Source organism: Myxine glutinosa, chromosome 7, assembly GCF_964187855.1.
Source record: "Myxine glutinosa chromosome 7, kmMyxGlut1.1, whole genome shotgun sequence".
In the NCBI taxonomy this organism is placed as follows: domain Eukaryota; kingdom Metazoa; phylum Chordata; class Myxini; order Myxiniformes; family Myxinidae; genus Myxine; species Myxine glutinosa.
In genome coordinates this window covers 23,127,785-23,141,636 of record NC_136267.1, presented here as the reverse complement: position 1 = coordinate 23,141,636, position 13,852 = coordinate 23,127,785, and the positions used below count along the sequence as shown (strand labels likewise).

The 13,852-nt window shown below is 45.8% G+C and overlaps 1 protein-coding gene across 4 annotated transcripts in view; it reads right to left on the bottom strand.

Annotated features, from left to right (window-relative positions):
• Positions 1-13,852, bottom strand: part of LOC137431060 (LIM and SH3 domain protein 1) — a 116,184-nt gene that overhangs the window by 12,345 nt on the left and 89,987 nt on the right. For all 4 annotated transcript variants that reach the window (XM_068121950.2, XM_068121951.2, XM_078781369.1 and 1 more), the window contains exons 3-4: positions 5,130-5,214; positions 1,945-2,052 (exon numbers count right to left, since the gene is read on the bottom strand). In XM_068121950.2, the coding sequence (XP_067978051.2) occupies positions 1,945-2,052; positions 5,130-5,214 (193 nt within the window). The remainder of the gene's footprint in view (positions 1-1,944; positions 2,053-5,129; positions 5,215-13,852) is intronic.

The following is a 13,852-nucleotide window of genomic DNA, read 5'->3' as shown; positions in this document are numbered from 1 at the left end:
AGTCATAAAACAAGTAGTAAAAACTTCTTGTTTAATGCAAAACGACAAGCTAGGGATGATCACAAGAAATGATCATGTGAAACCATCCTCCATTTTTCTTTGAATAATGGTTGTCCTGAGTTAAACTCTGTTGGATTGTACCAGTCATTGGCATTGAGAACGGTAGCTGGGAAATACGCCGGCTGAAGATGATTATTAGCCCCTGTTGGACTTAGTCCGAAACAGGGGCTTACGGATTTGGTCTCGTCTGTCGGAAACCATACCACCTCGGAGATGTATAGGCCAGTCATGCTCACATTTGGCACAAATACAACACATGATAGTACACATATGCACATCATTTTGTTTCGTGATGTGATCAAAGATTGCCGACTGATGGCCATTTTAGTTGTAAAAAAAACAGATGATGAACACATCCTCAAGCATCTCTCGGACATCCATTGACTGATGTTATTAAAACTTAGCACACAGATAATGAATGATGGCTGACATATGCCCATCATTTTTTCCCTGTTGGTGGGGCTGTATGGTAGGGTGGCAAGAAGGAAGCCATTACTCAAAAAAGCCCACCTTGAGTCCCATTTGCGGTATGCAAAAAAACACTCCAGAGATTCTGAAGCAATGTGGAAAAAAGTTTTGTGGTCTGAAGAAACCAAGATGGAACTTTTTGGCATAAATGCAAAACGATATGTTTGGCGCAAACCCAACACAGCACTTCACCCAAAGAACACCATCCTTACTGTGAAGCATGGTGGTGGCAGCATCATGTTATGGGGATGTTTCTCATCAGCAGGGACTGGGACACTTGTCAGGATAGAAAGGAAAATGGATGGAGCAAAATACAGAAAAATCCGAGAGGAAAATCTGCTGCCCTCTGCAAGAAAGCTGAATTTGGGACAGAAAGTCACCTTTCAGCATGACGACGAACCGAAGCGCACAGACAAAGCTACACTGGAGTGACTGTGGAACGAAAAGAAAAATGTCCTCGAGTGGCCCAGTCAGACTGTCGACTGGTCAGATTGTCGACTTAGTCAGTCAGTGTCCAGTGGCGTTCTACCCTCCAGCTTTGGATCCTAGCAAACCTGTGTTCGAATCCCGGTCAATCGCTGAATTAACGCCAGGGGGGTCGACTCAGCCTGTCATCCTTCTGAGGTCGGCAAATTGAGTACCAGTTCACTGGTAATTCCCTGTGGGTCGCAAGAGGCGACTAACAGGGTTGGCGGCAGGAAGGGCATCCGGCCGTAAAACATTGCTTCAAAAAAGGGACCACGGTGCCCAAAAAAGGTCAAACCCCTGCTCTGCGGGGAAAATGGCCTCTAAAGGTTTTTTTTTTGGTTTTTTTAGTAGACCAGTCAGAGCCCCGACCTAAATCCAATCGAAAATCTGTGGCATGACTTGAAGATTGCTGTTCGTCAATGCTCCCCACGCAACTTCACTGAGCTTGAACAGTTTTGTACAGAAGAATGAGCAAATATTGCCCAATCAAGGTGTGCTATAAAAAATTAAGATATTCTCGGTTGTAATTTAAATTAATTTTCTGAAATTTGTAGAATTATTTTTCACTTGGAAGTTGTTTGTTACGATGTGTAGATAAAGGTGGAAAAAGTTTGATTCAATGCAATTTAATTCCAGGCTATAAGGCAACAAAGGGTGAAAATTTTGAAGCGTGGGTGTAGACTTTCTATAGGCACTGAAAATTGATTTGACTTCTACAGTGCTGTATTGGAAAAATATATTGATTCAGATGATACCATATTATATACAACAGTCATATACCCAGACACAAACATACAACTATAAGGATCAAAGAGGTTAACAGTATCACAAAGAGATGTTTCTCTGCATGGTGTTGACATTTAAAGGCATTTTACAACCTAAACAAAAGATAGACAAGATAGAGAGGCAAAAACGTGATAGAAGGAGACAGCAGTGAGATTTTTTTACGTGGCTTATCTGTTCTTGTGCTTTCTTGATTCGACGGAGTTCAGGTGTGTCTGGGACAATGCTGAACCCTTTACCTCGGCTCTTCTCAAAATCTTCTTTGTACTTTACCTTGGCACAAGGAAAATATTTGGGATAAAAATGAACAGTTTATAGTCAATTTTTTGTTTTTTACTATGATATTGTAACGCAACAGGGCGTATATACAGTCACGTGAAAAAGTAAGTACACCCCATGTAAAGTTTTGACTTTTTCAACATATTTCAACATATAGCTATTTGATCTTCATTTCAACAATATTGATAAAGGTGATGTCATATAACAAATATCATGAAACATTTACATTTTGTAGTCCATTGTATAATTTAAATAAACATAAATGCAAATTTCGCATGTGGAAAAAGTAAGTACACCCCTATATTTGTCATTACTTCAAATACCTAAAATTGGAATCAGGTGCACCAGCTCAGGTGCAAATGATTAGAACATCGTTAGAGAGGATCTTGGAGGAACCTGTCTTATTTAAACCTCAGACATTTAGTTTGGTTTGCTCTTTGTTGTTGAAGTGTGCGGCGTCACCATGCCAAGACCAAAACAGCTCTCTGAGGCCTTCAGAAAGAAGGTTATAGATGCCTACGAGTCTGGGAAGGGATTTCAAAAGATCTCCAAACAATTTGAAATCAATCATTCGACTGTCCGGAAGATCATCTACAAGTGGAGAAGATTCCAAACAACTGCCAACTTGTTCAGGCCAGGCCGCCCCAGCAAGTTCAGCCCGAGAGCAGACCGCAAGATGCTGAAAGAAGTCTCGAAGAACCCCAGAATGTCATCACGAGACCTGCAGGTAACTCTTGCCACTGTTGATGTCAAAGTGCACGAGTCTACCATTAGAAAGAGGCTGCACAAATTTGATCTACATGGGAGGTGTGCCAGGAGGAAACCATTGCTGTCCAGAAAGAACATCAGGGTAAGACTAAAGTTTGCCAATGAAGACCTCGGCAAAGACCAGCACTTCTGGAACAATGTGCTCTGGACAGATGAGTCAAACAACACACACACAACATGCATTTTAAGGCCATGTTCCCTGCTAGAGCGGGGGTTAGCCTGCCAAAGATGAGTCAAAGGTAGAGCTATTTTGGCCACAGTACCAGAAGACATGTTTGGCGAAAACCAAAGACAGCATTTGACCACAAGAACCTGATACCAACTGTAAAGCATGGTGGTGGAAATATTATGGTTTGGGGCCGCTTTGCTGCATCAGGGCCTGGGCAGCTCACCATCATAGAATCTACTATGAATTCTTCATTGTACCAGAGGGTGCTTGAGGATAATGTGAGGCCATCTGTCAGAAAGTTGAAGCTCAACCGAAGGTGGATCTTGCAACATGACAATGACCCTCAACATACCAGTAAATCCACCAATGAATGGCTGAAAAGGAAGAAATGGAGGGTTCTGCAATGGCCAAGTCAAAGCCCGGATCTAAATCCCATCGAGATGTTGTGGGGGGATTTGAAACGAGCTGTGCATGCAAGAAACCCCTCAAACATCGCACAGCTGAAAGAATTCTGCATGGAGGAGTGGGCAAAAATTTCTCCCAGCCGATGTCAAAGACTGGTAGACAGTTATAAGAAACGCCTACTTGAGGTTGTTTCTGCCAAAGGGGGCAATACCACCTATTAGAGCCAAGGGTGTACTTACTTTTTGCACATGCGAAATTTTCCTTTATGTTTATTTATATTATACAATGGACTACAAAATGTAAATACAACAACAACATGCATTTTAAAAGGCCATTTTCCCTGCTAGAGTGGGGGTTAGCCTTGTGGTCCACATGACAATCTTCTCCATTTTGCCCTATTTTCTGCATCTCTCCTTGTTAACCCCCTTGCCCGCATTTCTTCTTCCACCATCTTTAGCCAAGTCTTTCTCGGTCTTCCCCGTCCTCTACTTCCTTCAACATTCATTTCCATCACTCTTCTCAACCAGTCACTTTCATCCTTCCTCAACACATGACCAAACCATCTCAACCTGTTCCTCTTCACAGCATCAATCACAGGCTCTATTCCCATCATCTTTCGCAATTCATCATTTGTCTTCCTCTACAAAACTACAAAACTTTTTCATGATATTTGTTATATTATATCACCTTTATCTATCAATATTGTTGAAATGAAGATCAAATAGCTGAATGTTGAAATATGTTGAAAAAGTCAAAACTTTACATGGGGTGTACTTACTTTTTCACGTGACTGTATATATAATATATATATATATATACATGCCGAACCTGGCACAGGCCAACTGAGAGGTATTGGATGTCATGAGGAGTGACCAAATAACAAGGGGAGGAATAAACCCAATGGAGGAATACTATGGCGGAATAGATGGGGAGATATGTAATCAATGGATAATTTTTTTACGAGGGAATAATATCTAAGGCACCTCCACACCAGACTCAAGTACAGACGGGAGGGATACGAGAAACCAGGTGAGGCCTTATCTCTGCTGGAAACAATATATACTTCTTTAACTTTATTGCAGACAAAGAGTCCATGCACGAGTAATATAAAAAGAACAAGTAGAGCTACATTCAAAGTACACCACCCCCATGCCAAATAAATAAATAACATCTCCTTCAACGTGCCACATTGCTGGGCGCCTCTGGCACATGGAGACAGAATTGAGAGGGAGCGGTGTGCAATAATTAATTGAATAATTGAGTAATTAAAATAAACATAAACCTGGTAGGTCTCCGTTCGTTCCATCTCCTGACACCCACCCACGTGTGCAGATAGCAACCAGCAACAACTTGCATACACATACATACACACACACACACACACACACACACACACAAACACACGAAGGTGGATACTTTGACACCTGCGAGGACTCTGTTCTACCTTCTAAAACCCAAATTATGGAGAAAACAACTAACGATACACACACACAGACACACACACACACACACACACACACACACACACACACACACACACACACACACACACACACACACACACATATATATATATACACACATAGCCATAAACACCTCTGTCTCGCCATTCGCAATTCTGCTAAACTTTCTTTTCTTTCTTACTTCTTCTTATCATATGTTTTGTCTGCTTGTTCCTGACCCAAGAGGTATCGACAAGTTTTTTTTTTTCCGACAACTACCAACTTACTTGACTCTGAAGTTCACTCTGCTGTTTTAGACGCAGGTTTTCAGGGGTGTCTGCAATGGTTGTAAATGTCTGCTTCGGATAATGTCTGCCGTGGGAAGGAGGGAACAAAGAAAAATAACTGTGTTTAGACCTGCACAACTTGTTCAAAATAGAAAACAGACTGTGCAACTGCACGCACTTTGAGATTTGAATTTGTCATAAAAAAAGAAGCATGAGCAGTTTTTATATCCTTTGTTTTATAAAACTATCAGAGTCTCTCTATCTAAAACTATCAGAGTATCAGATACATATACATATATCTAATTGCAGCAATCATATATAAATATATATATATATATTTATTATTATTATTATTAATGTATTTATATACATATATATATATATTATTATTATTATTATTATTATTATTAATGTATTTATATACATATATATATATTATTATTATTATTATTATTATTATTATTAATGTATTTATATACATATATACATATATATATTATTATTATTATTATTATTATTATTATTATTAATGTATTTATATACATATATATATTTTATTATTATTATTATTATTATTATTAATGTATTTATATACATATATACAACATACATATATATATTATTATTATTATTATTATTAATGTATTTATATACATATATATATATTATTATTATTATTATTATTATTATTAATGTATTTATATACATATATATATATTATTATTATTATTATTGTTATTATTATTAATGTATTTATATACATATATACATATATATATTATTATTATTATTATTATTAATGTATTTATATACATATATATATATTATTATTATTATTATTATTATTATTATTAATGTATATATATATATATATATACAGTGCATTCAGAAAGTATTCAGACCCCTTCACTTTTTTCACATTTTGTTATGTTGCAGCCCAATGCTGAAATCGTTTAAATTCATTTTTCCCCTCATCAATCTACACACAATACCCCCATAATAACAAAGAGAAAACAGGATTTTAGAAAGTTTTGCAAATTTATTAAAAAGAAAAAACTGAAATATCACATTGACATAAGTATTCTTACCCTTTGCTATGACACTTGAAATTTAGCTTAGGTGCCTCCCTTTTCTCTTGATCATCCTTGAGATGTTTCTGCACCTTGATTTGAGTCCACCTGTGGTAAATTCAATTGATTGGACATGATTTGGACAGGCACACACCTGTCTATATAAGGTCTCACAGCTGACAATGCATATCAGAGCAAAAACCAAGCCATGAGGTCGAAGGAACTGCCTGCAGAGCTCAGAGACAGGATTGTGTCGAGGCACAGATCTGGGGAAGCCTACAAAAAAATTCTGCTGAATTGAAGGTTCCCAAGAGCACAGTGGCCTCCATAATTCTTAAATGGTGGAGGTTTGGAACAACCAGGACTCTTCCTAGAGCTGGCCGCCCGGCCAAACTGAGCAATCGGGGGAGAAGCTCCTTGGTAAGAGAGGTGACCAAGAACCCGATGGTCACTCTGGCTGAGCTCCAGAGATCCTGTGTGGAGATGGGAGAAACTTCCAGAGGGTCAACCATCACTGCAACACTCCATCGATCTTGGCTTTATGGCAGAGTGGCCAGATGGAAGCCTCTCCTCAGTGAAAGACACATGAAAGCCCGCTTGGAGTTTGCAAAAAAAAGCACCTGAAGGACTCTCAGACTGTGAGAAACAAGATTCTGTGGTCTGATGAAACCAAGATTGAACTGTTTGGCCTCAATTCTAAGCTTCATGCCTGGAGGAAACCAGGCACCGCTCATCACCTGCCCAATACCATCCCAACGCTGAAGCATGGTGGAGGCAGCATCATGCTGTGGGGGTGTTTTTCAGCAGCAGGGTCTGGGGGACTGGTCAGGGTTGAGGGAACAATGAACGGAGCAAAGTACAGAGATATCCTCAATGAAAACCTGAAACAGAGTGCTCAGGACCTCAGACTGGGCCGAAGGTTCACCTTCCAACAGGACAATGACCCTAAGCACACAGCCAAGACAACGCAGGAGTGGCTTAGGGACAACTCTGTGAAGGTCCTTGAGTGGCCCAGCCAGAACCCTGACTTGAACCCAATCGAACATCTCTGGAGAGACCTGAAAATGGCTGTCCACCAACGGTCCCCATCCAACCTGACAGAGCTTGAGAGGATCTCCAGAGAAGAATGGCAGAAAATCCCCAAATCCAGGTGTGCTAAGCTTGTCGCGTCACACCCAAGAAGACTCGAGGCTGTAATCGCTGTGAAAGGTGCTTCAACTAAGTACTGAGTTAATGGTATTGCCGTGCGATTCCCCTCTTGGTTAAGACCGTGGGATCGCGGCTGGACTCGAGCTTACTTGGAGGCGTTTATCCCAATTGATGGCGATTCATACACGAGCCGGAATGAACAATGCCGACTTACCTTCACGGCCGCAGGCATCTTCAACCTGAAATCAATAAATCAAACCAAAACGGGGTTTTAAATCGACGGGAAAATAATACAAGGGTTTATTCGAAATAAATATCGGGACAGGGAAACGCGACGATAAAAACTAAATCCTCAATCGGGATCCCGCACACCTCACTTCACATACAAGCACAGGGGAATGAATTAAGCAAATAAACCGTTGTGTGCGCGTTTGTGGATGCGAGCTTATTTGTCTCTGGATGTGTAACGTCCGTCGTCCAACGCAGCTCCGGTTGGCACGAAGAAAGACCTCGATGCACCCCCGTTCGGGCGCTGCTCGGCCCACGTCCGCCGGTGCGCGGCAGGCCTCGCGTCCCCGCGCGAAGCGAGCGAGCGGGCGTGCAACCCACCTCCGCAGCCGTGCAACGTCCTCCTTGGGTTCGGCACGGCCCTCCGATGCACCCAACGTTCGTGGCGAGCGAGTCGCAGATGAAGGGACCAAATGAGCAGGGCGAGGGCGGAAGGAAGGTCTGGGAAGGCAGAAGCCAAAGCAAGAAGGCCAAGGAAAGAAGAGAAGGGGCAAAATGCCCTGCAAATGTCGATCTCCAACCACTTACTTTTACATCCAGCACAAGAGAGAGCAAATGTCGGCTTCTCTCCACTTTTATCAAAACGCTTCGGCCAATCAGCTTGCTCCTCCTTGTGGTTGGCGTGGCCTCAGCCTTCCTGATCGATGTTTGTCGCCCATGGTGGCGTACTGCGTGGCTGCTGCCTGTTGGCTCTTCCAAAGTCATTGTGGCGGCGGGGGAATTATTCAATGTGTGGTGCACTAATGGGCCTATCTAATGTCTATGGGAGTACGTTGCCATAAAGGACACTGCGATGCTCACAGAGGGAACGACACACAATGGAGTTAGCATATTCCCTAATTCTAGTTACCAAGCCCCGCCCCCTCGTGGCAGGGACACAGATACGCACTTATTCCGACATACAGCTAAACACAGAACTTATTACAGGTGAGGTTCCCTATCACGACAGCTGGACACCTACCTATGCAGATCTACCTGGATATAGATATTCCTCTACCCCAAATTCATAATAGTATGAATACTTATATCAATGTTGTTGTGGAAAACCATTCAGGTCCGCACAACTTTTAGTCCAACGGTTTGGTTTAATTGCATTTAGATCATCAGATCATTCCTGTAAGTAGAAATACACAATAAGCATACGATGCGACATCTCATAAAGCCATTCATATCAGTCAATGCAAGCAAGCTGGATATTCTATAAAGGCGTACCATTAACGAGGCTACCGATGTAACATGTCACAAGGGAGAAGTCTCGGAGCACTGACACAGCAACGGGTCTTATAGTCACGCCCCTAGTGGGGACAACAATGACAGCGAGCAGCGAGCATCCCCACCCGGGTTCAGTACGGATACGATTTCACTACATTCACCCCCCGTCAGAATTATACGGCCGCGTGGCTAAAAGCGAGTGAGCGTCAGCATGGGCGCGGAGTATTAGTCGGCCCAACCGTAGCGGGCCGGGCGGCGAATTTCTCTGCCAGCACGCGTTCGAAATTCCCCGGGTACGGCGTCTCGTAACCCTGTATCCCCGGTGTCAGAGGCGCCAACAGGGTCGGGTGATGAAGGGGGTAACGCCAAGTCGTCGGACCCGGGCAGTCTCGACGGGGGGAGGGTCGGTGGACTGTCGGCGATGGGAGCGTCGGGAGAGGTCATAGTCTCATAGACGGGTTCGACTGGTTCGTCCGATTCCCTACTAAGGTCGTCGACCCCGCAAGGGGCAAGATGACGAACGGAGACAGTAGTCTCACGACCATCAGACGTCATCACACGAGCATGCTCAGGATTAGCCTGGAGAATCTGCACTTTGTCCACAAGGGGGTCGTACTTGCTCGCGCGAACTGCCCGTTTAAGGTAGGCCGGCCCGGGCCCAGCGAGCCAACTGGGCAAAGACCGTATACACCCCGAGCTCCTGGGGTGGTGGAAAAGACGCTCGTGGGGAGTTTGGTTAGTTGCCGTACTTAGGAGTGCCCCAATTGAGTTCAACGCCGCAGGTAGCGACCAAGCCCATTTATCGAGGCCCCGGCCGTGGGTCCGGAGATGGAGCATGACGGCCCTCCAGATAATCCCGTTGAAGCGTTCGATCTGCCCATTAGCCTGGGGTCTATACGGCGTGGTGTAACTAGACGCAACGTTGTTTTGGAGCAGATAGCCGCGCACCTCCTGAGACAAGAAGACTGCACCCCGGTCGGTATGGACATAGGCCGGGTAACCGAACATTGAGAACAAGTTCTGTAAGCAACGCATCACCGTGGCAGCAGTCATGTCCGCGCACATATAAGCAAAGGGGAATCGTGAGTACTCATCAACGATAGTGAGCAGATAGCGAGAGCCGCTCGACACCGGCAAAGGGCCCTTGAAATCCATCGCCAAGCGTTCCCACGGGCGTGTAGCCTTCACCAGAGTCCCCATAGGGGGGTTATAGAAACGCGGTTTGATTTCCGCGCAGATAGCGCAGTCGCGACAGATACGGCGGATATCGTCAATCGAGTAAGGGAGATTCCCACTCCGCACGAAATGAGCGAAACGCGTTACGCCGGGATGGCCCGCAGTAGCATGCAGCACCCGTAGGCCCTCCAACGAGGTGATACCAGCACATGTAGTGGGGCGCGATAAGGCATCGGCGGCCTGGTTATCCTTCCCTGGGCGATATTTGATGGTGTAACAGAAGTCGGCGAGTTCGATACGCCAGCGAGTGATTTTCTCGTTCTTAATGCGCTGGGCGTGTAAGGTGTCGTACATGAACGCAACGCTTTGCTGGTCCGTGATAATTTGGAAGCTCCGCCCGAGTAGGTACGGGCGCCATCGCCGAATAGACTCGACGATCGCATACGCTTCCTTTTCAACGGACGAGTGCCGCCGCTCAGCGGAGGTAAGAGTCCGTGAAAAGAAAGCCACGGGACGTCCCCCTTGGGAGAGGGTCGCCGCGATGGCCTGATCCGAGGCGTCACTTTCGAGGACGAACGAGCCGCTCTCGTCAATGGTTGCTACGGCGGCTCGGGCGATGTCGGTCTTAAGTCCTTCAAAGGCCGTCAATGCGGCCGAACTCAGGGGAAAGGTGTCGCAGGCCACAAGGGGGCGAAGTTTCGCGGAGAAATTTTGCACCCATTTGGAGTAATGGGCGAACAGCCCAAGGGCGCGTTTCAGGGAAGCCCGATCGCAGGGAGGGGCCATGTCGAGCAAAGGTCGCAGACGTTCCTTATCCGGAGAGACAGAGCCATGGGTCACGGTGTACCCCAGAAGATCTATGGTGCGTAGGGAGTATCGGCACTTATCCTCGTTCATAGTTAAGTGATACCGTTGCGCGACCTCAAGGAAGCGCTTCAGATTAGCGTCATGGTGCCCTTGGTCATATCCACAAACCGTAAGGTTATCGAGGTAGACGAAAACATCGGTTAAGTGCTCCCGCGCAACGAGGTCATCCATGGCCCTCTGGAAACAAGCGACCCCGTTCGTCACCCCAAAGGGCAATCGTGTAAATTGGTACAACCGCTGCCCCGACTCGAAAGCGGTATAGATACGATCCGCCCTAGAGATAGGGATCTGGTGGTACGCACTACGGAGATCGAGAGTACTATAGACCGAATACTGGGACACCTGTTGCACTAGCGCGTCCATCCCCGGAAGGGGGTAGGCATCCAGCTGTGTAAAGCGGTTAATCGTTTGGGAATAGTCGATTACCATGCGTTTGCGATGGGCCTCACTGCGCACCACTAAGACCTGGGCACGCCACGGCGACCTACTAGGTTCTATGATGCCGTCTTTCAAGAGCTGAGTCGTTTCGTCCGCAATGAATTGCATGTCCGCGCGAGAGTAGCGTCTCGATTTTACCGCGACAGGGGTACAGTCGGAGGTTAGATTGGGGAACAGCGAAAGCGGACGGACGTCCATTTGCGCTAGGGCGCACACCGTTAGCGCGTCGTCCGCCCCCACAACAAGAGTGTCAGGCCCACCGAACTCCATTACCAGACGTCCATGCAGCTTAAGAAAATCGTGTCCTAGCAGAATATCAGCACATAATGCGGGTAAAACCATAAGGTGTACATCAGGGAAAACCCGTCCCTTTAGCACTAGTTTCAATCGGCATTCCCCTTTTGTGCTAAGCCGGAGTCCCTGGGAAGCCATGAAGATCCGTCGTGTAGACCGCCCGATCCGCCATCCATGCCTGAGCACAAGTCGCTGGTCGATAAAACTATCCGTTGATCCGGTGTCCACCAAGGCCTGAACACAATGGCCCTCAACCATAAGGGGAATAAGGGCTTGAGCCAGGCCAGACGAGGCAGCTGGGAGCGGGACTGAGCCCCCCGAATGGGTCGGACCAGCCTCGCGGGTGGATCCTACACCAGCAGCAGTTTTGCGATCGTGGCCGGAGTCTGCGTTGACCATGGGGAATCCATTATCGTCATCAGAGGGCTTTCCCCAGCATTCCGGTGTTTCGCGATTCAAAATCCGATGAGAAAAGGCCTCAGTAGTATTTGTCATCGCCTTTTGACACTCCTGGCAGATAAAGGCTTCCGTTGTAGCCGAAATCGCCTTTTTCGTTTGGTCGCTTTGACAAAAGGCTTCCGTAGTATTTGAAATCGCCTTTTTCGTTTGGTCGCTTTGACAAAAGGCTTCCGTAGTAGTATTCGAAATCGCCTTTTTCGTTTGGTCGCTTTGACAAAAGGCTTCCGTAGTATTCGAAAGCTGTTTCTTCCCTTGCGTGGCTCGAGGTTTGGCCAAGGACGCGGCCTTTGTCCCCGATGGAGAATGAGACGGTGGTGGCTTTCCGGTGGCGCCAGTCAAGGTTGTCTGAGCGCCCAGCGGGCCGCAGAGAGGGGCCCTCCCCTTCGAAGACGGGTAAGGCGCTGGGCTCGTGGGTTCTGCTACAAGCCCGTTCAAGGTTGCCGCGCCTGCGCGACCGCGGCTGCGCGAGTCGAAGGGCCGCGAGCCGCGTGCCGATTTCTTGCACACTGTGGAAGTGTAACTCAGTGTAACATATTGATTGGCCCTGGTAACTTATTAATTAACCTGGTAACAAAGCAGATACATTTTATGTGTATGAACAATGTAATCTCTTGAAACACCTGGTCAAGGCCCCAGGCTAGAGCACCCCCCCCTGCTGTGTAAATGGAAAATCACAGCAGGAGGGGAGCGAGCTGATGCCAGGACTCGGTGCGATGCATGACCTCGGGACATTAGCGGAGAGGAGATTAAGTCCAGTTTGGCGATATAACGAGAGCAAACGTTGAGTAAAACACACTCGTCCTCAGAAGCCCTGCCCGACGGAACGATGGAACGAACGAGTACTTGCTACGTGAAGCGCTGACCGAACGGGAGTGTCGGATGGAGAGAAGGACATTAGCGAAAAGAGTTAACCTGATCCATTATATTATGCGGTATCATTTTGGTAATTGGATGAAGTGAATACAGTTTAATAAACGAGACCTTTTGTAACCTGTGTCCGGTCTTTGGAGCCCTGTGAGTCCCCCAGTAAATTCCCTGACAATCTTGGAGGCACCGCTGCGATCAATTGTACAAGCAAGTCTTCTTTAAAAGGTGAGTGTGTCTTGTCTTGCCCAATATGATTACGAACTTGGAAGTTATGGGTACATACATGGGGGAGCAGGTGATCTGGGGCTTCTTTGCGCTGGTTATTAAAGGGCCTTACTGTGACCTGGAAGCGGGCGGAGCAAGTGTGCACCTTGCGACCGCTTGTTTCAAGGACGTGTAAGGCCGGTACACTCGTTTACCCACCCGCACACGGATAAAGTACTACTTTTTTTTTTTGCACTTGTTCGAAGCACTTGACTTGATCGGCGCTCGGCGAGCGACAGGGAACCGGGAAACGGAATTATATTTATATATATATATATTTCCAATATGGTACACCGGCCACAACGATTTTAGCGATTATCCGAGTTTTTTTTAACGATTTCTGTAAATACGTATTTTTCCTGCGCTGTGTAATTCTTCTGACACGCGCCACGAAGAAACGCACCACTGATGTGCATGAAGCGACTTGTTTGCCGGTTCGGTAAGGTCCGTCCGTACACGTGTACAATCGTGTACACCCGTTTTAAATAGAGAATTTTGGGAGCAGTGCTGTTGTATTTTTTTGACGAAATTTGCTAGATAAATAGCATGGGTGACACGGATTAAATGATTTTATGATTATGAATTAATGAGAAAATGATTTTATATTTAAATATAAAAATTGATCTGCTTGGTGTTAGT